This window comes from Amia ocellicauda, chromosome 1 (assembly GCF_036373705.1).
Source record: "Amia ocellicauda isolate fAmiCal2 chromosome 1, fAmiCal2.hap1, whole genome shotgun sequence".
In the NCBI taxonomy this organism is placed as follows: Eukaryota; Metazoa; Chordata; class Actinopteri; order Amiiformes; family Amiidae; genus Amia; species Amia ocellicauda.
In genome coordinates, this window is record NC_089850.1 from 8,241,785 (window position 1) to 8,267,080 (window position 25,296).

Below are 25,296 nucleotides of genomic sequence, written 5' to 3' on the forward strand. Positions count from 1 at the left end.
GGAGCTCAGCAGTCGCTTTCGTTTATGCTGAAGTAACACTATTAATTCGTGTATGATTCCTCAACAGGCCAAACAAACTATATTTGAAATGCATGTTGATACAGCAGTTCCCAAAGGCCCCCTTTCAGCCTATACACTCCTAGCTTGTAAGGCTGATAACGTTAGCTTAATGCGACTGTCTCGATCTGGGTCGGAAGCAATTAAAGAAACACAGCTTCACGTTTGTGGACATTGCGATTGTAATGAGAGCAGTGCCGAGTTTAAAAGCTCATTCACTGGCCAGCAGACCGGACACCCGTTTTTGCGTCTTGCACAGGACTGGTGATTTTCAGGAGAGGTAGTTAAAGAGTGTCTCTGTGAATATTTGAAGACATGAAGTGAGTCGCTCCAGCAGTAGGAGAGCCAGTGAAGCTGCGCAGATGTGTCCCCTGCAGACGGGCGTGTACTGCCGGCTCAGCCTGATCTTCGTCCTCTCTGCGTCCATGTTCTTCATAGACGTGTTTGTGGTTAAATGGGTTTGTACTGACCAGACTGGGAATGACACTTTCTCACATGAGACACCAGGAAAAAACGTGTCCCACCAGACGTCAGATGCAAACAGAACCGTGTGGAAAACCCTGGAAGAGAACAGCAACGTGAGTAGAAACTACAGCTAATAACAAACTTATTATTAAACAAATGATTGGGTCTAACCTGACACTGTAAACCAAAAGAGTAAGACTTTAATGAAGATGAATTCAGGTGCAAGCTAGTTCAAACGAAACTATCTTGGGCAGCTAACTGGCTTTAGTGTGTTTTAACGCAGCTAATTTAATGAGTGCAGCTTTCAAATATGACCATCATTGTTGTTTCGAAAAATAAATTGTGAAATTTGGTAAATAAAGACGCAGAATAAACGAATCGGTCTCTTCTACAAGGATACCAATCAAGAACTAGCAGATCTACATATTTTCAATTGTGTTATGCATAGCAAATTTCCATTGTCATTTGTCTAGTGAAATTCATTAAAAGAATACATTTTAAATAATGAATAACCGAAAAACATAGTAGATGTGCCTATCGTGTAGGGAATTAACTAAACTACAATGCCACCAATTTCGTAGAAAGTTTTCAGTGAACTTTCTAAGGTTAAACTCAGCTAACCAAATAATGTCGAGGAAACATTGTCATAAAGTGAATACAGAACAATATGGTAAAATGACTTTATATACATTCCAGAGGGGATTTTTTTTTAAATTACAGTACTAATGGCAGCAGTATTAGTACTACTACTATTAATGTATATAATTGCGATTGGTATAGCACACTATAGGAATTCCGTAGATGGACCTATGCAATGTGGATAATATTAATTAATTAAGTGTTAATTCATTCTTGAATTAGGCATAATACATTCTGGAAGACTAGAAAATGAAGCCTATTTGGAAAATAATAATAATAATAATTATATATATATATAAATGAATAAAAAGTGCCTTATTATATCTACTTCACAGAGATCAGCATGTTTGGAATCCAAACTTCTTTCTTACGGGCAAATTATGTACATGACTGGCCTTCTGGTCGGTTCATTGTTTGCAGGAGCTCTAGCAGACAGGTAAGATCCTTCTTTGTAATAATAGCAAAATAGGTATCTTTCAGTTCAAAGGGGTCAACTTAAGCAACTTTCAACGAAAGTATGTATGCTTTGGATACAAATGTAGTTTGTAAAGTGATTTTAAATACAGTGCTGTTTATTTTCTTCATCACACATAGGGAAAAATAATTTAAACACCTAATGTTAATAAAGACATTCATAGGTCAGAAACCAGTGAATACAGTTCAACAATGAGGATTCCATTAATGTGTTACCCACCTGAATTAATGAGTGACTTCCATTAACGGTCACAATTCAGTACAGGAAACTATTGAATGCCCATAGATCTTTGTTTAGTTAGAATCCCACAGTATGTATTCATAGATTATAATTTAATGATAAAACGGCATGCAAAATACAATCTGTGTGATGTGAGAAGTTAGTCTCTCTGTTTGCTGTGATTTAGAAATTCCAAAATATATTCAATATTTTGTTTTCAAAAATGTATTAGTCTCACAGGTGGTGATTCATTCAGCTTTTTCTTCAATTTCTAGCTTATTGTACAGATCAAGTTCACAAAAATGTAGAATACATTATTCAAAGCTGCCAAATGCCTGTAAACAGCAGGAAGGACATAGAGATATGTAGTTCTCATTAATGTTTTCAGAAAAGGAGAAAACATAACGTGGAAAACACAATACACACTTAACGGTTTCTTCCAGTTTAAGGCATATGTCTGCAAACTACATTGTCACGTAAAACGTTTAAATGGTACTGCATGCAATGTGTAGCACTTCACTTTATTTCATAGTACTACAACAATCCAGCTACATGAACAGTCCACAATGATTAATGAAAAACCTCCAGGAGCGTGAAAGCAACCACAACCAAACTGTTCAGTTTCATATTTAAATCTCAGACATAACCTGAAACACAGGGCCGTGCACAGACATTTTGGCCAAAAAAAGTGGCCGCAACCCAGAGGCCATATAAAATACAATCATTAAACACCGGCCAAGAGGGCACTGGTTGAGTCTGAGGGGAAAAGGGCAGGGACCCAAGCCCCCCCTGAAGTCTGTCTGTGCACTGCCTGCTGAAACACTTGCATAGGAAGTCATTGTGGCATTCATCTCTAGAATTATTGAGTGCTTTTCGGAATCTCTACTATGATTTGTTGGGATTCTGATTTCCGTTGAGCACAATGTGAATAAAGGTTACTTACTAGGTGAGAAGAAATGAAGACCAAAGTGAAAGTTCAAATGAAAACAAATATTCACTTTGTAGTGTATTTTGTTAAATAATAATCTGAATGTGTAATGATTTAAAAACCATTAGAATCATTAAAGACAAAACATATTTACCAAAATAACCATCATAAAAAAGTCAATAGGTTTGTATTGCAGAAAATGCAGTTATTGAAGTTAATAGTGACCTAACCAAAGACACAGCACATTTATTTATATTGACCGCAATACTTTCATATTTTAGCATATTTCTTGCTTTCCCTAGGGCTGTCTAACATAATCATTTTTTTAATGAAGATATGGAAAGAAAATCATCCTTGTTGGAACCTGTGTTGTTCAAGCACTCACAGCACTGATGTCTGCATTTACAACCAATGGCATTTTCCATCTTGCTGCTCGTCTTATTTGTGGAATAACGTGTTGTGGCATAAATATCAGCAGTTTTAGTTTGGGTAAGATGCTTTTCACTTTTTGATGTGTATTCACTGTATTGTATAATTGCAGGTGCATCTCCTTGAAGATAGGGTGCATTGTGATATTGCAGCCACTAAAACGAATTAAAACAATATGCCATTTACAGTAATGCATAATAGCTTTTTGGTTTTAATACAATTAACAGTTTTTCAGTATCATGACAGTACAATAATTACATTCATATGTACTCCAAATGCGCAACCTGTTTAACCATATGCATTTTAAATATTCAATTTAAGGTTTTAAGGACTACAAAATACAAAAATAGATTATTTTTATGGTCTTATTTTAGACAAATAATTGTGTTGTGAACGTGAACTAGCAACCCATAATGTATGAAAATATTCCCTGAGATTAGAATACCAATTTTTAAATTATCTTCTTAAGACATATTCTCTAATTTCAAAGATTTGGGTAAGTGAATCAATATATATATATATATATATACACACACACACACACACACATACACACAGATAGATAAATAGATTAGATAGATAGGTAGATAATCATAAATCTAGTTTTCAGAGGTTGATGCGATTGTCAGATTTGGACTAAATTAGGTGAAAAAGAACAGTTTATGGTGTGGAGTATTTTGCAAAATAGGATACATTTTATTTTGGTTATGATACACCATTGGCAGATATCCCTGGTTAAATAATGCTAAAATGTATTAACTTTACATCAAGTTTTTTAACACAGATATTGTACACTGAATACCATACTGTACTGCAATATTTTATTTTAACAGTGTAGCTTTTATATGATGTATTATGATTATTACCACTTTGTAACTCTGTTTCTTTAGGAGTTGAGTGGAGTTTACCCAAATACCGTATGTGGCCCCCGGCCTTGCTATCCTTTTCCTTCAGTATTGGGATGATGGGTCTGGCAGCCATTGCGTTCCTCACCTCAGACTGGCAGCAGTTTCACTTAGCCATTGCAGTTCCACAGATTCTGTGTCTCCCCATCTGTTTGTAAGGAACAAATGGCATTTCATTTTATTTGAACATTTTAAATTTAGCCTTGGTTAGCCTACATAAATGCAACATTTTTAAATAATTTTTTCTGTGCCAGTTTTATTCCAGAGTCACCTAGATGGCTGATGATGAATGGAAGATTCAGGACACTTGAGAAGTATAGGAGCAGAAGCAAGGAAGACAAGGAAAGCTTGGATTTAGTAAGACTTTTGCCTAGTCAAATGCTACAAAAATATAAAAATAGGAGAAAATAAATCCCTGGGGGTACACAGCTTATTTCAAACCAAGCAATATAAATATAAGAGATAGGAATGGGATCCAGAAATATGGCTATAAATTACTCTGATCTCTTCATACTACCTGAGTCTAATTTTTAGGTTAAATGTAGAAATTATAACCACAATGTTGAAATAGACTTTGGATGAATATTTTAGGAAATTAATATAAAACCATATATTTTGGAAAATAATTCCAGTTTAATGTGTATTTGTCCACCATAATGACTACTGAGGTGATTTGCTTTTTCTAGCTTTTTACATTAGCTTATTTTCTGGAAGAAGAAGCCAAATTTTCCATTCATAATAAATGTACACCAGCTGGAGTCTTCCAGTACAAACGACTTTAACAAATGTATGCCTGATCTCAATCAAGTGTTTATTTTACTTTTAATCATGTAGATTAAAGCAGTATAGTTAAAAAAGCTTTACATGTACAACGATTTTGAATAAAATATTGAGTTGGCAGATTGCATTTTCAACTTTTTGGAAAATATTCAAAATCCAAAGCTCTTCTGTGGCTGCTTTGCTAATGCGAATTAACAAAACAACAAATTAATAGTCTTAGGAACTAAAAATGGGAAAAATATTGATGGGCCAGAAGAAGCACTGAAACTTAAAATGTGTAACACTATATACACAAAAAAGTGCATTCTTACGTTCAGTATTGGTGAGGTGCTAATGCATATAGGGTAATTGTAGTAATATTGAAGAAAGGGTGATTTACATACACAAAGAACAGTAATATGAGTGAATTGCATTGTAATTGAAGCAACATAATAGTCATGTGAAATTTTATTTCTGTGCCATCTAGGATGTACACCAATAAGCCCAGACTAGTAAATGCTCCGCTCTTTAGGATAGGATGACAGGATGATATCATTCACACTTGCATTTTTTAAGGTTACATTTTGTTTGCATTTGTGATTGAGTCCTTTTTCTGTCTGCAAACCTGAGTCTCCCGAGTTTCTGATCCAGCTGTGATTGTCCATCATAACTTCACAAAAACGGTGTATGTAAACTCCATAAGTGAAGATAATGGGGGAAAAAAGTTAATTAATCAGAATCTGAATTATATTACATTTCAATACTGAGTGAGACGGCAAACGTAACCATTAAATGAAGTGGTTTTAAACATGTATGTGTTTACAGATTCTAGGTACAATGGAAGGGGAAATGCAGCACTCCGTTGCACAAAGATGTGAAACTGAAAAGCAGTCGGATCTGCAGCACTTCAAATCACAAACTATAATCCTTCGACTATGTGTAATGAGTTATATAAGGCAGGTGGTATTTTCTGTTTGGTAGCAATTCACTCTTAAAGGAGCTTTGTAACCCACAGATTTGTGGCAGGGTGAGCTCTTATTTTTATATTCAGTTATAAACACTACGGAGAAAAAAGTAATTTAAACTTAGTTCAAAATCATTCTACAATATTAGCACATGAATTTAGATATATAGTTTGGGACAAAATTTTTATATTTTCAGAAGCTGGTCCAACGAACTCCATTCAAACCTACTGTTTGGTTCTCACCTTCTCAGATCCATAGTTACAGCTTTATGACCATATATATCTTATTTATCTCTCAGTATTTTTCATATACAAGCAGACTTCGACCAACCTAAATCCAGTATAATGAATGACCTTTGAAAAAAATGTTTTGTTTCATTGGCAACTTTTAAATTCTGTCCTGTCTCTAACGGTCCTAGGATTATGGGAGTCAGGTGGCCACTCGAGTTACATGTAAATTAGGTAACAGTACAATGCATTTGTTATTTTAGCAGGTGTAGAAAAAAAAGGCATTGCCAGTTCAGTATGTTCAGTGTATTGTATTGACAGTGTATTTATGTTTTCTTTTTACTGCAGTCTGGCTTCAGCTCTAACTTACTTTGGGATATGTTTCAATGTGGGAAATTTTGGTGTGAATATATACCTTGCCCAGTTCTTCTCGGGGCTGTCAGAAGCCCCTACTCTGGCGGTTCCTTTCCTGCTGACGTGGTGTGGCCGCAGATCGTTCAGCATGGCGTTTCTGCTGATGAGCGGATCAGCCTGTTTGCTCTCCCTGCTGGTTTCAAAATTCTGTGGTAAGTTTTTTTTTTTTTTTTTAAATCCTGCTTTTAAAGCTACTTCACTGTGGCTTTGATGCTTACCATGTTTTAAAGTAGTTTTTCTTGAATAAAATACAATGCAAAGGTGGACACTATACTTGATAAAATGGTCATGACTTCTGTATTAACCACCTTTGTTATAAAACAAGTGGAAAAAAAGGGATGTGCTCAATTTGTTACACAATAATAACAACAACAATAATATATTACAAATGGTAATGATGGTAAAGTTGTATTTTTTCCTATTTCTGCGTAGACATGCCTGCACTAGTTCTGACACTGGCATTAATGGGGAAGCTATGCATGCAGACAACAGTGTTTGTGTCAGTGCTGTATGGAATAGAACTCTTCCCTACAGTCATAAGGTAACCATTGGTCTTTTCTGGTGCATTTTTGTTTTTAATTTCATAGCCAATCAAAAAGTGGAATTAACACAACAATGTATGTGATTTAAAAGAAATTACAGCTTGCATGATCATTTACTGAATTGTATTGAAATACCTATATTGTTATTAGAGTGGATGTGAAGTGGCACAGGGTCTACTTCCAGAAACAATTCAATATGAGTGTAGTTTTCACTCTGGTCTTTGTGTTACACTAACATTGCTAGCTTAGATTTCTCAGAAGGCTTTACAAAGGCACAGAGCATTTCCTAATATTCCTAATATAAGTTAGTAAAGCCCAGCAGCAGTACAGTGGAGGTCTACTTGTCAGTCTTTAAACTTAGAAGACCGCGAGTGTGTTACTGACAGAAGCATTTGTAGCCACTGAAAAAAAACACTTAATATTAAGAGCAGTTTCTTTAATTCCCCACCACCACAGGCAAAAATGTGTAGGGTTTGTGAATTTGTGGTACCGGATAGGGTGCATATTGAACACCTTGCTGTCCCCGGCCGGTGGGATTTCTCTGGGTGCGATGATTTGCTACGGAAGTGGCCCGATTGTGGGAAGCGGCCTGTGTCTTCTACTGCCTGAGACGAGCGGCATCCCTCTTCCCGACACAGTGAAGGACTGTGAGAGGCAGTCACGTTTCTCCTTCTTCTGGGAAAGGTAAGAATCACTTACAGTAACCGTTCAAGTAGTACGCACTCCGAGGGGGTAATGAGGTGCTGGTTGTGGAGGATGACAACGTGGATCTCTAGAAAGGAAAACACTTAGTTGTATTCCTCAAAGCTCCAGTTCATTTTACTGGATTGGGCAGAGGTGTTGGAATGACATTGACAGGGATTTCTTCTAAGGATCTCAGAGAAGATCTTGCCGACAATTTTCAAAGAGCGCACACGTGAGTGATGATTTTGTCACTGACCTCCAGATGACAGGGACTTTTGTATGTGGAATTCAAGTCCCCTGCCCGGAGTCACAGAACTGGAGGTCCGTTTCAATAATGTAATCCAGTTGGATTGCTGTGTTTCCAGAACGTTAGGCACTGCATAAGAAAACAAACTCTTTAATTGTCTTTGATTTTGAAAATCACTTTAAATCCTTGAAACAGCCAAGTGAATTATAAACCTTTATAACTTAGAAAAAGTGATAGTACAGTCCTGTACTTTGTTAGGATAGGGGTAAATCTGGAATGTATCTGGCAAGCACTAGAGATTAAATACTTGAGACAATAAATACATTAATAATTAGAAGAGTACATAAATAACTAATTCTTGAGCACCATTTATTGAACCCTGCCCGCAGAAGTCATGAAAAATAAATAGTAATAATTATATAAATATATATATATTTGCTTGGAGAACATGCGACAACGCTTTGTTCAAAGTACTTTTTAAATGAGCTACTTTTTACTTTTACTTTTTTACTTTTTTTATACCAGTACTTTTACTTCTACTTGAGTAAAATTTCATCAAAGTAACAGTACTTCTACTTGAGTAGGATTTTTCAGTACTCTTTCCACCTCTGCTGCTAACTGCATAAAATATCAGAAAGTTTTGACTTATAACTTTGTTACTCCTTTACAAGCTTGATGATAGATATTTGTTTTAGTTTCATCAGGAGAAGCAAATATTAGAAATAGTATTTAGAATGTGTGTGTGTGTGTATATATATATATATATATATATATATATATATATATATATATATATATATATATATATATATAATTAATTGAATTTTGATTAAAATGTATTCCTAATTTGTATTAATAAAGTTCTGATTTTGCGGCAACAAGTAAACATCCCTACTGTATTTTTTTCCCAATTTTAAGGCAGCCAGAAAAATACACAGACAAGGAAGTCCCATTCCTCAAAAATGATAAACCTCCAGAGCAAGATCAAGAGGCAACCGAAGAGGAGAAAGCAAGCTTTATGATGTCTGATCTATAGAAACTCTCAACCTAAGTTGAACTGAAGTTATACTGCTAAGTTGAAAAATGTTTTGACTTGTTTGTTTGTCTTAATCAGATAGCGAACGCACACATTTTTCACATTCAGTTGTTTATTGTGATGCATATAAATGTGAACCAGATTGTAATGACAGCTGCACTTTTAGCTTCCCATTTTAATTTCTGCTTTGATCATGAATCAGAGGCCATGCCCTTTCTGTTGCGCTGTTGTGGTTGTCAGTATCTTATTGGTCTAAGAACCATATCTAGCTGTGACTTTGGGATGTTACTCCGTTAGAATCCACACCATGCTTTAAACATCTGTTTCTTTATTTTTAAGAAGCCAAAACCCCTTGATCACAACAGAATTCTTTCCATAAAGAATGAATCCTATCATTAGTTCTCAATCTGTACTTTCTACATAGATGGACTATTTCAGGTTACATACACATATTTAAACCTATAATAACCAGTTTAATATTAACTGGAACATATTCTTAACCCATTGAGTTTAAAAGGCATTTATACTTGGTAGGTGAATTGTTATACAAGTGATTTTTTCTGTCCACAAGAGGGCAGTATGGTCTATGATTTACGGGGAATATAATAGTGTGATAGTATACTTGAATCTTGTTCTATACAGATTATCTATTCAGGTTTTCCCCACAATTCAAATCTCTCCATTGTAGTTGCTGACTCATATGTGGAAAAATTTCCTCCACTAAAATACTGGGATAGATGGAATATTTCATTTGTGGCCAGGAATTGTTTTTTACTTTTTTACTTTTTGAATGTCTTTCATATAAATCCCTATTGAGAAATAACCTGAATGTTACTAAAGATCTATCATGTCTGCATTAGGTGTGCTCCTATAGTTATTGTTTCATGTAACTTAGTTTCCTCAATTACATTTCTTCACAAAAATCCCTCAGCGTAGGACAGCAGGTTATCTGATTTGCATTGTACACCCTTCCAGGGAAGAGGAAATGGTGCATTTTCAAGGCTAAGTTTGGAATTTTGTGTGATTTAGAAAAAACAAAAAAACCCCAGAGAGGCAGTTATAAAGAACTGTTCTTCATTACATAGGAAGTTTTGTGCTACTAATAAATTGAGAAATTAATCATGATCAGCAAGTCTGAGTTCTTTATTAACTGATTTTGTTGAGAGATTACACTTAGTATTGTAGACGCATGTACTTCAAACATTTACATGATATCTTCAAATCACAATCTGCTAATCACTCAGCTGTGTACTCCGATTCATTACTGTTCTCAGCTGTCACCCAAGTGATTCATTCCCACTGTTATAACCTTTGCAGCACACTGAAAAATATATGAATGATCATCTTACGAGTGAAATATGATTTATATATGCTCACAGGTTGTGCATATACATTCATATAACACAAATATATTTTTAAGTTTTAATTGAAACTAGGCCTCAATTATCCGGACACCTGGAAATTACCATGAAAGGACAGGTATGCATAGTAGATTTGTTAATGTGAAAAACATTTACATTCCACAAAGAAAATGTATATTTTCATTGGTTTTGCAGCTATGTTTCCTTTACTTCTCGTTTATTGTTTATTTCGTATATGGAATATACATATCAATTTCCAATTAATCATACCAATCATGGATTTGTCCTGTTAAAGTTAAGATGATTCATCTATAAAGTTTGTCTCACTTACGTATTATATTTAAAAATATCCAGTTACCTGGTATATCTGCTATTTTCACATTCTTCAAAAAGTGTCTAAAAGAGATTTGACAGTTATAGCCCTAATTTCTTTAAACTCATTAGGATACATACCATCTGGCCAGTAAAATAAAGGCATTTTAATTGCTTCTAGTCCCTCTATGACGTATGCTTAATTTGTGATAAGGTCACCCAAGATGGTGTGAAGACCTCCTGTAGCCATGAGCAAAATTAGACTTGGATGAATACACAAAAGAGCACCATCATACTCAAACAGGAATTAAAATAATAATACAAAAGGGGGATAATATAGATATTCTATAATTTTGCATTCTGGTAACAAACAGCTGCTGTAACTACAAGGTAAGGTTGCCCCACTCGATCAGTGCTAATCTTTATGTCAGTTGATGTCTTTTGACAGAAACCAAGGTTCAATCAAGTTGTTCAGACATTACCCAGAGTAGTACCAAATAGCTGTGTGGTTAATAATTTCCTTCTCAGCGGTCATTCACATTGCAGTTTGTATAATGCCACGTGATTTTTTAATTTTTTTTAATCACATCGCACTGTGGAACTGTGCATATACATCATCTAAATATTTAGTGCTGATTATTCCTCAAATTTAATTTCATACCATTTCACAGAAAACCCCCAAATCTTAAAAAGAATGCATAATGTACAATAACAAAATATAATGGATTCCTTTATTTCAAATCTTTATAAATGTATTGCAAATCACCATTTACCATCACTGCAGAGTACAAGAAAAAACGTATATTAACTTCTTAAAATTTGATATAAAAATATATGGATTATTACTTCATAGTCTTTACCTCATTATGTATTAATGGTGTTACATTAGAATACTAAGGCTAAGATTTAATCAAAACCTTAACCCCCCCACGCTAATCGAAAAATACAAGACCTCCACTCATAAATGTAACCAATATGATGTAGTCTGTAGTTTGCAATCAATGAGTGGATCAAATCTGGACTTGAAGTATATTTTAGCAAACATCTTCAAAAAAAATCTTTAACAGATTATTCTGTGAAGAACACCCTGAAACCAAGTCATTAGTGAGTCAAAAAAAGTGACCTTATATTTTAGCTGATACAGAGCTCAATATTATTATTGTGCTTCTGATGATAATTTGAGTTAAATATTTTTTTTCCCTCACTATCCACAATGCTCATAACATTTCCATTCAGGTTAATGAATATTAAAATCAGTCTTCCAAGGGGCTGTTAGACAATATGTTGCCAACTCATATTTGTCAGTAGTAGTAGTACAAGCAGTTGGTTGAATCCTTGAATTATAGTTTATAAGGAGATTCAGGTTTAAGTTGATATCTGCTTAAATGTTGGTTTGCCAGTGGATTTGGATGTCCTTGTTCCGATTATCTATATAAATACTGTCGTTATATTTTACTCCCTCTACAACATCAGTTTTAGAAGTAATGTGAAATGTCTATCAATATTTCCTGCCTTATATTAATTTCTTTGTTTTGTTGTATAAAATATATAAAAAAAAGAGATGGCACAGCTATTTTTCCAACTTAATGTTTCAACTCGCACTAAGCACGAGTCTAGTTAAGCATGACACTGAACAGAAACTATGGCATATTGCACCTTGATATCTTACGTCACCTTAGCTATTCTTTTACTTGGGGAGTATTTAATAAAATCTCAGGTTTACCTAACAGAAGGGCAGTATTTGGTTTGTAACCTTGCAGAGACAGAGGCCACAGCTGACTGGATTGTTTGTCTGGCTTCTCCATCTTAAATCCTAAATCCCATCAATTTTGCATTATCATATACTCAGTTTGACTTTGCATAGTTCTCAGCACATACGTAATACTTTGTTAATCCATGCTATGTTTGAATTCAGCATGATGTGTCTATTCAAAAGTTACTACAAGAAACATTAACAAGACATTCCATAAACAGAAAATGAGAAACCCAAAAGGCACATTGGAACCGAAAAACAAAACCCCGGCAACTTAGCATCCTTTTAAGTAAACCACACACAGTTCAAGCCACATAACCCCCAACAAGTCGGAATCAGCACTGGTACGATGGAAAGCTCTTGTGCTGCTCTTAGTTGTAGGATACAAAGTTTGCTGGGAATATTCCCACCTTTCCTCCGAGTTGTCCCTCCCACCAGTCATACTGAGAGTCTGTTTTGTTGATCACCGTGATTCGGTCTCCTACATTGAAGCTCAGGTCCCCTGGCTGCTGACCCTCAAAAGGATGCATTGCTGTAACAACCTGCTGGGCTCCTGATGATCTCCCTGAAACAATGTACAACAAAACAACACTGTTTTGACTGGATTACCACAGGGAAAGTTGAGTTAGTCTTTTTCTTAGTTAAGTTTTAAAACACCATCATAGATAAACATAACTTCACTGAACATTTATTGATTAATTTCAAAAAACAATTTAAAGTTTAAAAAATGTACAAGGAGTATCGTAAATAAATACATAAAAGTGTAAATAAATACAAACTTTCAAAACGAATCCATTTTATGCAACACTGCTGTTTCTTGTTCAGCTTTATAACTTCAAAACACTTAAAACTTATTCAACAAGGACTGCTTCACTGAAGTGGAACCTGTTTCGGTTAACAACTGGAATAAGTTTCCTGACACCCTGCTCAGCTCCAATTCAACCTTTGTATTTCTTTGCTGGCAAGACATTAACAAATCCAACATAAATAGTTCCATAAACTTATGGATAAATATTTCTATGAGGTGTTTTTCCCGTTATTTCACAAGTATTAACAGGCAGGCCCTGTCATAAACCTTAAATGTACACACTGTATGAACATGAATAACTTTTAAACTAACAACCTCCATTTTATTTCAAAATGTCTATCAAATACTGTTCCTTAAATATAAACATGTGGTGTAATTATCCTTAATGTATAAAATTAGGTAGTAAAGAAAAACAAAAAAACAATAAAACTGTTAAACATAATTAACCAAAACAGACTCTGTGTTGCATGAAAACATACACTCCAAAGCAGTGGTGTATACAGACTTTCCTCATCACCTGAACTTGGCCCACAGTGGCCTATTTGTCTAAGCATGCATCTTTCTCCCCGTTTTACTGGTAGTTGACAGACGTCCCAGTATGTCCCTCCCTATGTTTACACTTACTTAGCAGGTGAAAACTTGATGAGGCTCCGCTGTGTCAGTTGCCTGCTGTAAACTGCTAGACATAACTGTGAGATCGTGAAAAAAACGCCCTGATGCCTAGTGAATAGTGAATTCCTTTCAGTGCTTTTATTAAAGAAGTTAAGATCGCGGTGTATTCAGGTGCTCTTAAAACTAATTATTGTGTGTATTATACAGGTTTTTAACGCTTTCGATACGCATTTATTATTTCAACGGTTACTTTAAATGGCTGTAAAGTAAATACAATGCATCAAGTGAACCAAAATAATACAGTATGCACAAAACTCTTTTAATATAAACGGAGAAATATGTTTTTGATATAAGCATTGGTATTTTTTTCATGGCTAGGGTAACTTTATCATGGAATTGCCCAGCAATGTAACAGCTAAGGTCTAAATGAGGTCCTCCTATAGACAAATTATCAAATGATTAGATGCTTTAATTCTGACCCTGTCTGTTAGGAGTTAGATTTTTATTTCTGCTAGGTCCAGAATGGTTTGTACATGTTAATATTAAAACATTCCACCTTAACAAGGCATTAACAGAGTTACTGATACCTCACTTACTTCACCATCACTTATTACCTAAAATCACTCTAGAAAATGTTAACTCCATTTCACTTACAAAGGTCAATTGATCAGGTGAAAGTATCAATACTAAAGTACTTAACTAATACATAACTTATCAGGAGCAGAAAGGAACATATAACAGGAAGGGCTCTGAGCACTGCCATTCTGATTAAAACTAAATTTACATATTTCTGACACATAATTTCTTGAACCCAGTCCCATTTTTAAATCACAGTCTAGTACTGCTTTGTGAATAGTCTCCTGATTGCATTTCCTTTTTGTGTCAGCCTGCAATTCCTGGCAGGAGTCTTTGTTATTTTTTGAATTAAATATTTAATGTAGAAATACATTAAAAAGTTGTTAATGTCTCCACGTACAAAAAAATTTAAATATTTTGCCCCACAGTGCTTGCTCTTTGCATTGTTAGCAATCAATTTTAATTGAGACAAGGTAAGGAGTATGAGGTGACAATAATAGGCTATTAAATGTCAACAATTCCTTTTGAATACAAAACAAACTATATGCAGCAGTACTTCAAACGCCCCAAGAACAAGCAGGAACTAAAGACAGTTGCAGTGCAGGCCTGGCAGAGCATCCCCAGGGAAGAAACCCAGCATCTGGTGATGTCTATGGGTTCCAGACTTCAGGCAGTCATTGACTGCAAAGGATTTGCAACCAAGTATTGAAACTCACAAATTAATTCATGATTATGTAAGTTTTTCATAATATTTCTTAGCCCCTAAAATTGGGGGGACCACATATAAAAATGGGTGTAATGGGTATAATTCCTAAAGTGTAATTATGTGATGGTCAAAAACTGTGAAAGCAGGGGGGGGGTTGTGACAGTGAAAACCTGTGAGAGCAGGGGGGGTACCCATGAGAGAGGGGGACTGCATTTTCCGAGAAACAGACTGCATTTTACATTACGATATATTAATTTTTCGATCCCCCCAACCTTTCTATTTTTCCCTCTTTCGGGGGGGTCTAACTCTTAATTAGGGGGGGTCAACCCCCCCAATCCCCCCCCTAATTCGAACCCTGACTTCAAGCACATATTGATTGTTTGATGACAATTGTGTCACTGTCCAAATATTTATGGACCTAACTGTATGTATATATGTATACCACAATATTAATAACAAACATCTGTTTAACCATTCAAACATGAAAAAGTAGAAAAGTCTGCAAGAGACCTGGGACTTGGGAGAAGATTAATTTTCCAGCAAGACAATGACCCCAAAGCCACACTGAAGTGGCTTAAAAATAAAAAGGTCAATGTCCTGGAGTGGCCTAGTCAAAGCCTGGACCTCAATCCAATTGAGAATGTGGAAAGAGTTGAAGATTGCTGTTCACCAAAAGTACCCATCCAGCTTGATGGAACTTGAGCAATTGTGCAGAGAAGAATGGGCAAACATTGCTGTGTCCAGATGTGCAAAGCTGGTAGAGACTTATCCACAGAGACTTATGGCTGTAATTGCTGCCAAAGGTGCCTCTACAAAATATAGACTGAAGGGATGATTACTTATGCATTCAATTAATTTCAATTAATTATTAATTTAGAAAAAAATGCAGATCATATTTTTCACTTTGACATCATGGACATTTTCTGCATTGATCAGCGGCAAAAACTCCTCCTAAATCGATTCTGATTTCATGTTGTAACACAATGACATGTGGAAAAGTCCAAGGGGGGTGAATCCTTTTGAGAGCCACTGTAAATGTAAGCCACACAGCAATCTCCTTAGACAAGCATTGGCAGTAGAATGAACTTTACTGAGAGCTCAATGACTTTCAATGTGGCTGAAAGGATGCCACCTTTCCAACAAGTAGGTTTGTCCAATTTCTGCCCTGCTAGAGCTTCCCTGGTGAGCTGTAAGTGCTGTTATTATTAAGAGGAAACATCTAAGAGCAACAACAGCTCAGCCACGAAGAGGTCGGCCACACAAGCTCACAGAACAGGACTGTTGAGTGCTGAAGTACATAGCGTAAAAAATATTATTTTATTGGTTGCAACAATCACTTCCAAGTACCTAAACTGAATCTGGAAGCAACATCAGCAGAAGAACTGTTTGTCGGGAGCTTCATGAAATTGGTTTCCATGGCCGAGCAGCCGCACATGCCTAAGATCTCCATGCGCAATGCCAAGCGTCGGCTGGAGTGGTGTTAAGCTCGCCACCATTTGGCAGTCCGACGGAGTAATCTGGACCTGGTACACCCTTGTATTGTGTGGAGAAGTCTGGTCAGAAGTGGCCTTCATGGAAGACTTGCAGCCAAAATGCCATAAAAAACTGTGTGCAAGTGTACCTAGAAGAATTGATGCTGTTTTGAAGGCAAAGGGTGGTCACACCAAATATTGATTTGATGTAAATCGTTCTTCCGTTTACTCACTTTGCATTTTGTTAATTGATAAATATAATAACTTTACAGCATTTTTTCACACCTGCCAAAAACTTTTGCACAGAACTGTATGTGTGTTTATATATATATATATATATATATATATATATATATATATATATATATATATATATATTATCACACACAGGTTAGGCCTAGGAATTTTGATTATGCTACTGTCGATGTATTCAACCTTACCTGAAGATTCCAGCCTAATGCCAGACAATATAATTAATAAACAATCTTAATGTATAGTTTTAAATGCTATAGCTTAAGCACTGAATGTGATGCTTGATACCAGTCATAAGGCATTTGCTATGATGTAGTATGTACTGTACATGATCACACTGACTGTAGGAAGACAGGGTGCATTACCTTTAACTTGGATGCTAGATGCCCCCTAATGTGTATAATTTTGCAGTAGCTCTTCAATCATTCAGAGAATTAGGATAATCATCGTAATTAATGTGGTATACAGTTTAAGGAGGTATGTATGAAAAGTATAATGTATATGAAATTTTGTTCAAGGAATATTGTCTATGTACCAGAGTACTCAAGCCCATCCCAATAATACATAGTGGGATGGCTTTGAGTACTCCAGTATGTAAAGAATGTCTATAAGAACAAATATCATATGTATTTACATATAAGGCTAGGTATATCTGAAGGTTTGCTTTCTGTTCTTGTTACAGACTGGTTTTTAAACTATTTAGCCAAGCAAACTGTTCCCTAGGTAACATAAACAATATAAAAGATCCAGACCAAATATTATCAGAAATACATATATAAATATCCTTAAGGTGTCAACTATTTCTTTAAGGATCCTTATCCATGTAAATATTATGGTAAGCAGCCCGTTGAGTCAACAGAACATTCTGATGGACATCTTAATTGCTTTTCTGTCTGCATAATATATATCACAGTCACAGTCAATGGAACACAGTCCAAATATTGGTTTCCGGGAGGGAAAAACAATGTTAAATTAAAAAGCTGGTGAGAGTGCTTATTGGTCTTTTGAAAAAGAACATGATTTTACTTTTTAATTAAAATGTATTATTATATTTTCATTGATATTTTACAGGGCTTATGACATTATTGTTCCCCCACAACATTCCCAAATGCTGGATTATGGATACTTAAGAAAATAAATCAAACACTAGATGGCAGCCTACACATTCACATATGGTAGATTGAAAGTTTGTGTTAAAAATCAGTTTAAACTTTTAGGTTGCTCAATCCTTTGTGAAATTGTATTTTGAAGCTTTTCAGTACAAACATCTTGCTGAAGTCAGGAACAAAAGGTTTCATTCACCTTCATTGATCAGGGTAAACCCTATTAATTGCTGAACAGGACTCATATCTATCTCCAAGCTTTCAACATTACGGTAGATAAAGAGTTAAAATGTAAACAAATGTTTCTAAAGCATACTGATTTGAAGCTGAATATGTGATTAAAGCAGACTACTCTCATTTATGCACATGTTCAGTAGTCAAAGTGGGTCTGTGGGCTTAAGTAATATCCACCCACAAATTCACTTGCATCTCCAGGGGACAGGCAGTTCGTTCATTGGCTATTCTTTTAACATCTTCAAATGTTTTTTGTTTTTTTTACATCTTTGAATAATCGCTCATCAATTCTTTAAGGTGCCACTTTGATGGAGAGTTTCATCACCAAGAATCACAAACAAAAAGATTGAACCTACCCCCTTTCTCTCTATGAAATAAAATGTGGTCAAAAGCCATACAAATGTTGGCATCATTAAAAATCGAAATGGATTTCACAGCAATAAATACATAAAATATAATGATATACACCAATCAGCCATAATATTATGACCACTGACAGGTGAAGTGAATAACACTGATAATCTCATTATCATGGCACCTGTCAGTGGGTGGGATATATTAGGCAGCAAGTGAACATTTTGTCCTCAAAGTTGATGTGTTAGAAGCAGGAAAAATGGGCAAGCGTAAGGATCTGAGCGACTTTGACAAGGGCCAGATTGTGATGCTAGACGACGGTCAGCATCTCCAAAACTGCAGCTCTTGTGGGGTGTTCCTGGTCTGCAGTGGTCAGTACCGATCAAAAGTGGTCCAAGGAAGGAAAAGCGGTGAACCAGCGACAGGGTCATGGGTGGCCAAGGCCCATTGATGCACGTGGGGAGCGAAGGCTGGCCTGTGTGGTCCGATCCAATAGACGAGCTACTGTAGCTCAAATTGCTGAAAAAGTTCATGCTGGTTCTGATAGAAAGGTGTCAGAACACACAGTGCATCGCAGTTTGTTGCGTATGGGGCTGCGTAGCCCCAGACCAGTCAGGGTGTCCATGCTGACCCCTGTCCACTGCCGAAAGCGCCTACAATGGGCACGTGAGCATCAGAACTGGACCACGGAGCAATGGAAGAAGGTGGCCTGGTCTGATGAATCACGAGTTCAAGGTGTTGACTTGACCTTCAAATTCCCCAGATCTGAATCCAATCGAGCATCTGTGGGATGTGCTGGACAAACAAGTCCGATCCATGGAGGCCCCACCTCGCAACTTAAAGGACTTAAAGGATCTGCTGCTAATGTCTTGGTGCCAGATACCACAGCACACCTTCAGAGGTCTAGTGGAGTCCATGCCTCGACGGGTCAGGGCTGTTTTGGCGGCATTATTTTCCATTGACCCACAGCAGCCATGTTTATAAGTGGAGGAATTCGCCTTGAACAAAGTTGGTAGTACTCTGTATGAGTGTCATGCATGCCAATTTGTGGCATGGTGGGCATTATGGTTGTGAAGTAGAAGGCACCAGAAGTTGCATCAGAAAATACAAAATAGCAGCCAAACACTGTGTCCAATCAACTTCTGCCTAGAGGGGCATAAGGTATTAATGGGTATGAGGTTGCATATGCATTTGCCAAGTGGTTTTGGCGATGATGTTCGTAGCATGTAAAAATATCAACACTAAACCCAATATGGCAGATGCACCATGTGACCAGCATGTGTAGGAATTAAAATATTAGTGCTTTCTACAACACTGACAAGTTTCGTGAGTTTTCATGCATGTATTAGCATTTTAAGAGCTCCTCAGCAATGCAGGGGGCCAAGTACAGTAGCATGAATATTGGAAATGAATAGATGTAGTAAATATAACAGCACGGATATGGCAAATGTACAGTATGGACATGGGAAGTATAGTAGTGTGGTATGGCATATGCATGTATTGTGTATGGGTTATGCCAATATACCAAAATTCAGGAATCTATAGTTTTACACCACACATAATACACATGTATTACATTCTGTTAAGTAAAACTTAGTCAGATGTATTGTAAGGAAAGCTTAATACTACAATATATGCAACTTCATGCAATTTAAGCATCAATTCAAATTTAATTGGTTCATGTTTTTTTTTTATGTTGTCTTGAACAAACCTGATAGAGGACCTATCCAAGGTCACGTGTACAAAAATTCAGACCAGTGGTTTCAGAGAAATTGGCTAATCCAATATGTCGGACAAAACATGTGACCGATTGACTTATCTTCAACAAATCTTAATATAGGTAATAACAAAAGTTCATTAACACCAAGTTTGTCCCATTAGCGGTATCGGAGAAGATTTTTGAATATTGTCCAAAATGTGTCACTTAATCCAATATGACCACCAGACCACGTGACATATGGCCTCCATATTGCATATGGCATAGCTCACCATGGGTATCTACCACAGTACCAATTTTCAAGAGTTTATGTCCAGCTGTTTGCATTTTCTTTTCTTTTGAAAATAACATTGGAAAAATTATAATAATACTAACAATTACAATAGGTGTCCAGCAACATTGTCGCTTGGCCCCCTAACAATAATGCATGCATGGTTTTGCAGAGGAAGGTTATGTTTGTACTGGAAATCAAGTTTTTGATACTAAGTTACTTAATCACAAACCGGTTCAATGGTTATTTAGCATTACTCACGGAGGTCACCTACAATTTGATTACAGATGCTATCATGAGCAGGAAGTCAGGAGGTTGTCTGTAGCAGAGCCAACATTTTTGGGGATGGATTTCAGGATGACACTATGAAAGCATACTGCTAAAAGAGTGTCTCTTCCCAGTTGACATGGGCTATTTTCACTCCATAAATACAGATGTAACAAACTAGACATGGATTAGGAGGATGTAATTGACTGTCAGAGGTCAGTGCAGTGTCAGTCCTTGTTGAATAACTATTGGTGTAGTGCAAATGTTTTTTTTTTTTTTTTTTTTTTTTTTTAAACATTTGGTGAGGCCAAATATAGAAACAAACTATAAAAAGAAAAGAGGTCAGAGATTAAACCACCCAAATGTAATTTATTGTCACATGTGCCTATTAATAATTAATTGTATGGGTTTAAAACAAATCTATTCATGACCATTATAAGAAATAGAAAATACAAACAAAAACAAAACATTCACTCTGCTCTGATTCTAATAAAGAGATCTCTCTCATACAAGAAACTTGAGATTTTTCAAAAACATGAAGAACTATCCAAATAGGACACAGTATACTTTGTAAAAGTTAGAGGACCTGAAATATTATTCAGACATTTACCTTGAAAGACCTGCTAATAGCTCGATATTAATACTTAACGTAATTTACCATAATCCTCAGAATTTAAAATAGCAGAGGAGGGATATAATGTCATTTAATTTCGCAACTGGTGTTTCTATATTTATCATTAAATTGACCTCAATCCTCTTTGGGTATTCCTCTGGTATAGCCCAACTAAACACACCATTGTCAATCCCCTTTTCACCAAATGTGTACTTAGCCTTCTTTTTCCTGAAGGCAACACTTGATCTACCAATCTTATTAATAGACAGTAGTGTGGAGTAGTGGTTAGGGCTCTGGACACATAGCTGGAAGGGTGAAGCAGTGCTGTTGTACCTTTGAGCAAGATACTTCACTTAGATTGCTCCAGTAAAATGCCCAGCTGTGTAAATGGGTGACCCTGGATAAGAGTGTCTGCTAAATGACAAATAATGTAATGTAAGTAACATCTCTGATTCACAAAGGATAACTAAATGGTGTGAAATGGAAATCAGTTTTCATCAGGGATTATAGTACATATATATATATATACACACTCACCTAAAGGATTATTAGGAACACCTGTTCATTGGCTATTCTTTTAACATCTTCAAATGTTTTTTGTTTTTTTTACATCTTTGAATAATCGCTCATCAATTCTTTAAGGTGCCACTTTGATGGAGAGTTTCATCACCAAGAATCACAAACAAAAAGATTGAACCTACCCCCTTTCTCTCTATGAAATAAAATGTGGTCAAAAGCCATACAAATGTTGGCATCATTAAAAATCGAAATGGATTTCACAGCAATAAATACATAAAATATAATGATATACACCAATCAGCCATAATATTATGACCACTGACAGGTGAAGTGAATAACACTGATAATCTCATTATCATGGCACCTGTCAGTGGGTGGGATATATTAGGCAGCAAGTGAACATTTTGTCCTCAAAGTTGATGTGTTAGAAGCAGGAAAAATGGGCAAGCGTAAGGATCTGAGCGACTTTGACAAGGGCCAGATTGTGATGCTAGACGACGGTCAGCATCTCCAAAACTGCAGCTCTTGTGGGGTGTTCCTGGTCTGCAGTGGTCAGTACCGATCAAAAGTGGTCCAAGGAAGGAAAAGCGGTGAACCAGCGACAGGGTCATGGGTGGCCAAGGCCCATTGATGCACGTGGGGAGCGAAGGCTGGCCTGTGTGGTCCGATCCAATAGACGAGCTACTGTAGCTCAAATTGCTGAAAAAGTTCATGCTGGTTCTGATAGAAAGGTGTCAGAACACACAGTGCATCGCAGTTTGTTGCGTATGGGGCTGCGTAGCCCCAGACCAGTCAGGGTGTCCATGCTGACCCCTGTCCACTGCCGAAAGCGCCTACAATGGGCACGTGAGCATCAGAACTGGACCACGGAGCAATGGAAGAAGGTGGCCTGGTCTGATGAATCACGAGTTCAAGGTGTTGACTTGACCTTCAAATTCCCCAGATCTGAATCCAATCGAGCATCTGTGGGATGTGCTGGACAAACAAGTCCGATCCATGGAGGCCCCACCTCGCAACTTAAAGGACTTAAAGGATCTGCTGCTAATGTCTTGGTGCCAGATACCACAGCACACCTTCAGAGGTCTAGTGGAGTCCATGCCTCGACGGGTCAGGGCTGTTTTGGCGGCATTATTTTCCATTGACCCACAGCAGCCATGTTTATAAGTGGAGGAATTCGCCTTGAACAAAGTTCGTAGTACTCTGTATGAGTGTCATGCATGCCAATTTGTGGCATGGTGGGCTTTATGGTTGTGAAGTAGAAGGCACCAGAAGTTGCATCAGAAAATACAAAATAGCAGCCAAACACTGTGTCCAATCAACTTCTGCCTAGAGGGGCATAAGGTATTAATGGGTATGAGGTTGCATATGCATTTGCCAAGTGGTTTTGGCGATGATGTTCGTAGCATGTAAAAATATCAACACTAAACCCAATATGGCGGATGCACCATGTGACCAGCATGTGTAGGAATTAAAATATTAGTGCTTTCTACAACACTGACAAGTTTCGTGAGTTTTCATGCATGTATTAGCATTTTAGGAGCATTTGAATTTGTTTTTGTTTTTTTTCAGCAAAAAGAGCTCCTCAGCAATGCAGGGGGCCAAGTACAGTAGCATGAATATTGGAAATGAATAGATGTAGTAAATATAACAGCACGGATATGGCAAATGTACAGTATGGACATGGGAAGTATAGTAGTGTGGTATGGCATATGCATGTATTGTGTATGGGTTATGCCAATATACCAAAATTCAGGAATCTATAGTTTTACACCACACATAATACACATGTATTACATTCTGTTAAGTAAAACTTAGTCAGATGTATTGTAAGGAAAGCTTAATACTACAATATATGCAACTTCATGCAATTTAAGCATCAATTCAAATTTAATTGGTTCATGTTTTTTTTTTATGTTGTCTTGAACAAACCTGATAGAGGACCTATCCAAGGTCACGTGTACAAAAATTCAGACCAGTGGTTTCAGAGAAATTGGCTAATCCAATATGTCGGACAAAACATGTGACCGATTGACTTATCTTCAACAAATCTTAATATAGGTAATAACAAAAGTTCATTAACACCAAGTTTGTCCCATTAGCGGTATCGGAGAAGATTTTTGAATATTGTCCAAAATGTGTCACTTAATCCAATATGACCACCAGACCACGTGACATATGGCCTCCATATTGCATATGGCATAGCTCACCATGGGTATCTACCACAGTACCAATTTTCAAGAGTTTATGTCCAGCTGTTTGCATTTTCTTTTCTTTTGAAAATAACATTGGAAAAATTATAATAATACTAACAATTACAATAGGTGTCCAGCAACATTGTCGCTTGGCCCCCTAACAATAATGCATGCATGGTTTTGCAGAGGAAGGTTATGTTTGTACTGGAAATCAAGTTTTTGATACTAAGTTACTTAATCACAAACCGGTTCAATGGTTATTTAGCATTACTCACGGAGGTCACCTACAATTTGATTACAGATGCTATCATGAGCAGGAAGTCAGGAGGTTGTCTGTAGCAGAGCCAACATTTTTGGGGATGGATTTCAGGATGACACTATGAAAGCATACTGCTAAAAGAGTGTCTCTTCCCAGTTGACATGGGCTATTTTCACTCCATAAATACAGATGTAACAAACTAGACATGGATTAGGAGGATGTAATTGACTGTCAGAGGTCAGTGCAGTGTCAGTCCTTGTTGAATAACTATTGGTGTTTTTTTTTTTTTTTTTTTTAAACATTTGGTGAGGCCAAATATAGAAACAAACTATAAAAAGAAAAGAGGTCAGAGATTAAACCACCCAAATGTAATTTATTGTCACATGTGCCTATTAATAATTAATTGTATGGGTTTAAAACAAATCTATTCATGACCATTATAAGAAATAGAAAATACAAACAAAAACAAAACATTCACTCTGCTCTGATTCTAATAAAGAGATCTCTCTCATACAAGAACCTTGAGATTTTTCAAAAACATGAAGAACTATCCAAATAGGACACAGTATACTTTGTAAAAGTTAGAGGACCTGAAATATTATTCAGACATTTACCTTGAAAGACCTGCTAATAGCTCGATATTAATACTTAACGTAATTTACCATAATCCTCAGAATTTAAAATAGCAGAGGAGGGATATAATGTCATTTAATTTCGCAACTGGTGTTTCTATATTTATCATTAAATTGACCTCAATCCTCTTTGGGTATTCCTCTGGTATAGCCCAACTAAACACACCATTGTCAATCCCCTTTTCACCAAATGTGTACTTAGCCTTCTTTTTCCTGAAGGCAACACTTGATCTACCAATCTTATTAATAGACAGTAGTGTGGAGTAGTGGTTAGGGCTCTGGACACATAGCT

The 25,296-nt window shown here is 36.4% G+C and overlaps 2 protein-coding genes across 4 annotated transcripts in view; one reads left to right on the forward strand and one right to left on the reverse strand.

Moving 5' to 3' along the window:
* Positions 1-419: 419 nt before the first annotated feature.
* Positions 420-10,116, forward strand: LOC136758508 (solute carrier family 22 member 6). 2 transcript variants are annotated; one of them, XM_066712987.1, is made up of 10 exons: positions 420-635; positions 1,497-1,597; positions 3,118-3,272; positions 4,103-4,271; positions 4,372-4,474; positions 5,702-5,832; positions 6,417-6,634; positions 6,915-7,023; positions 7,481-7,708; positions 8,874-10,116. In XM_066712987.1, exons 1-10 carry the CDS (start codon positions 420-422, stop codon positions 8,989-8,991), a joined length of 1,548 nt encoding a protein of 515 aa, XP_066569084.1. In that variant the 3' UTR covers positions 8,992-10,116. The 2 variants fall into 2 exon arrangements, with proteins under 2 accessions (XP_066569084.1, XP_066569171.1); XM_066713074.1 differs by having other exon boundaries at positions 7,592-7,708.
* Positions 10,117-25,296, reverse strand: part of sh3yl1 (SH3 and SYLF domain containing 1) — an 89,532-nt gene continuing 74,352 nt past the window's right edge. For both annotated transcript variants that reach the window (XM_066713280.1, XM_066713197.1), the window contains one exon: positions 10,117-12,982. In XM_066713280.1, the coding sequence (XP_066569377.1) occupies positions 12,789-12,982 (194 nt within the window). In that variant the 3' untranslated portion in view covers positions 10,117-12,788. The remainder of the gene's footprint in view (positions 12,983-25,296) is intronic.

Bases quoted from the DNA above. Each gene is read 5' to 3' on its own strand.
- LOC136758508 (XM_066712987.1), top strand. From the start codon at position 420: ATGTGTCCCCTGCAGACGGGCGTGTACTGCCGGCTCAGCCTGATCTTC. The intron at 636-1,496 runs GTGAGTAGAAAC...TCTACTTCACAG, and splicing joins CCCTGGAAGAGAACAGCAAC to AGATCAGCATGTTTGGAATC. The intron at 4,272-4,371 runs GTAAGGAACAAA...TTTCTGTGCCAG, and splicing joins CTGTGTCTCCCCATCTGTTT to TTTTATTCCAGAGTCACCTA.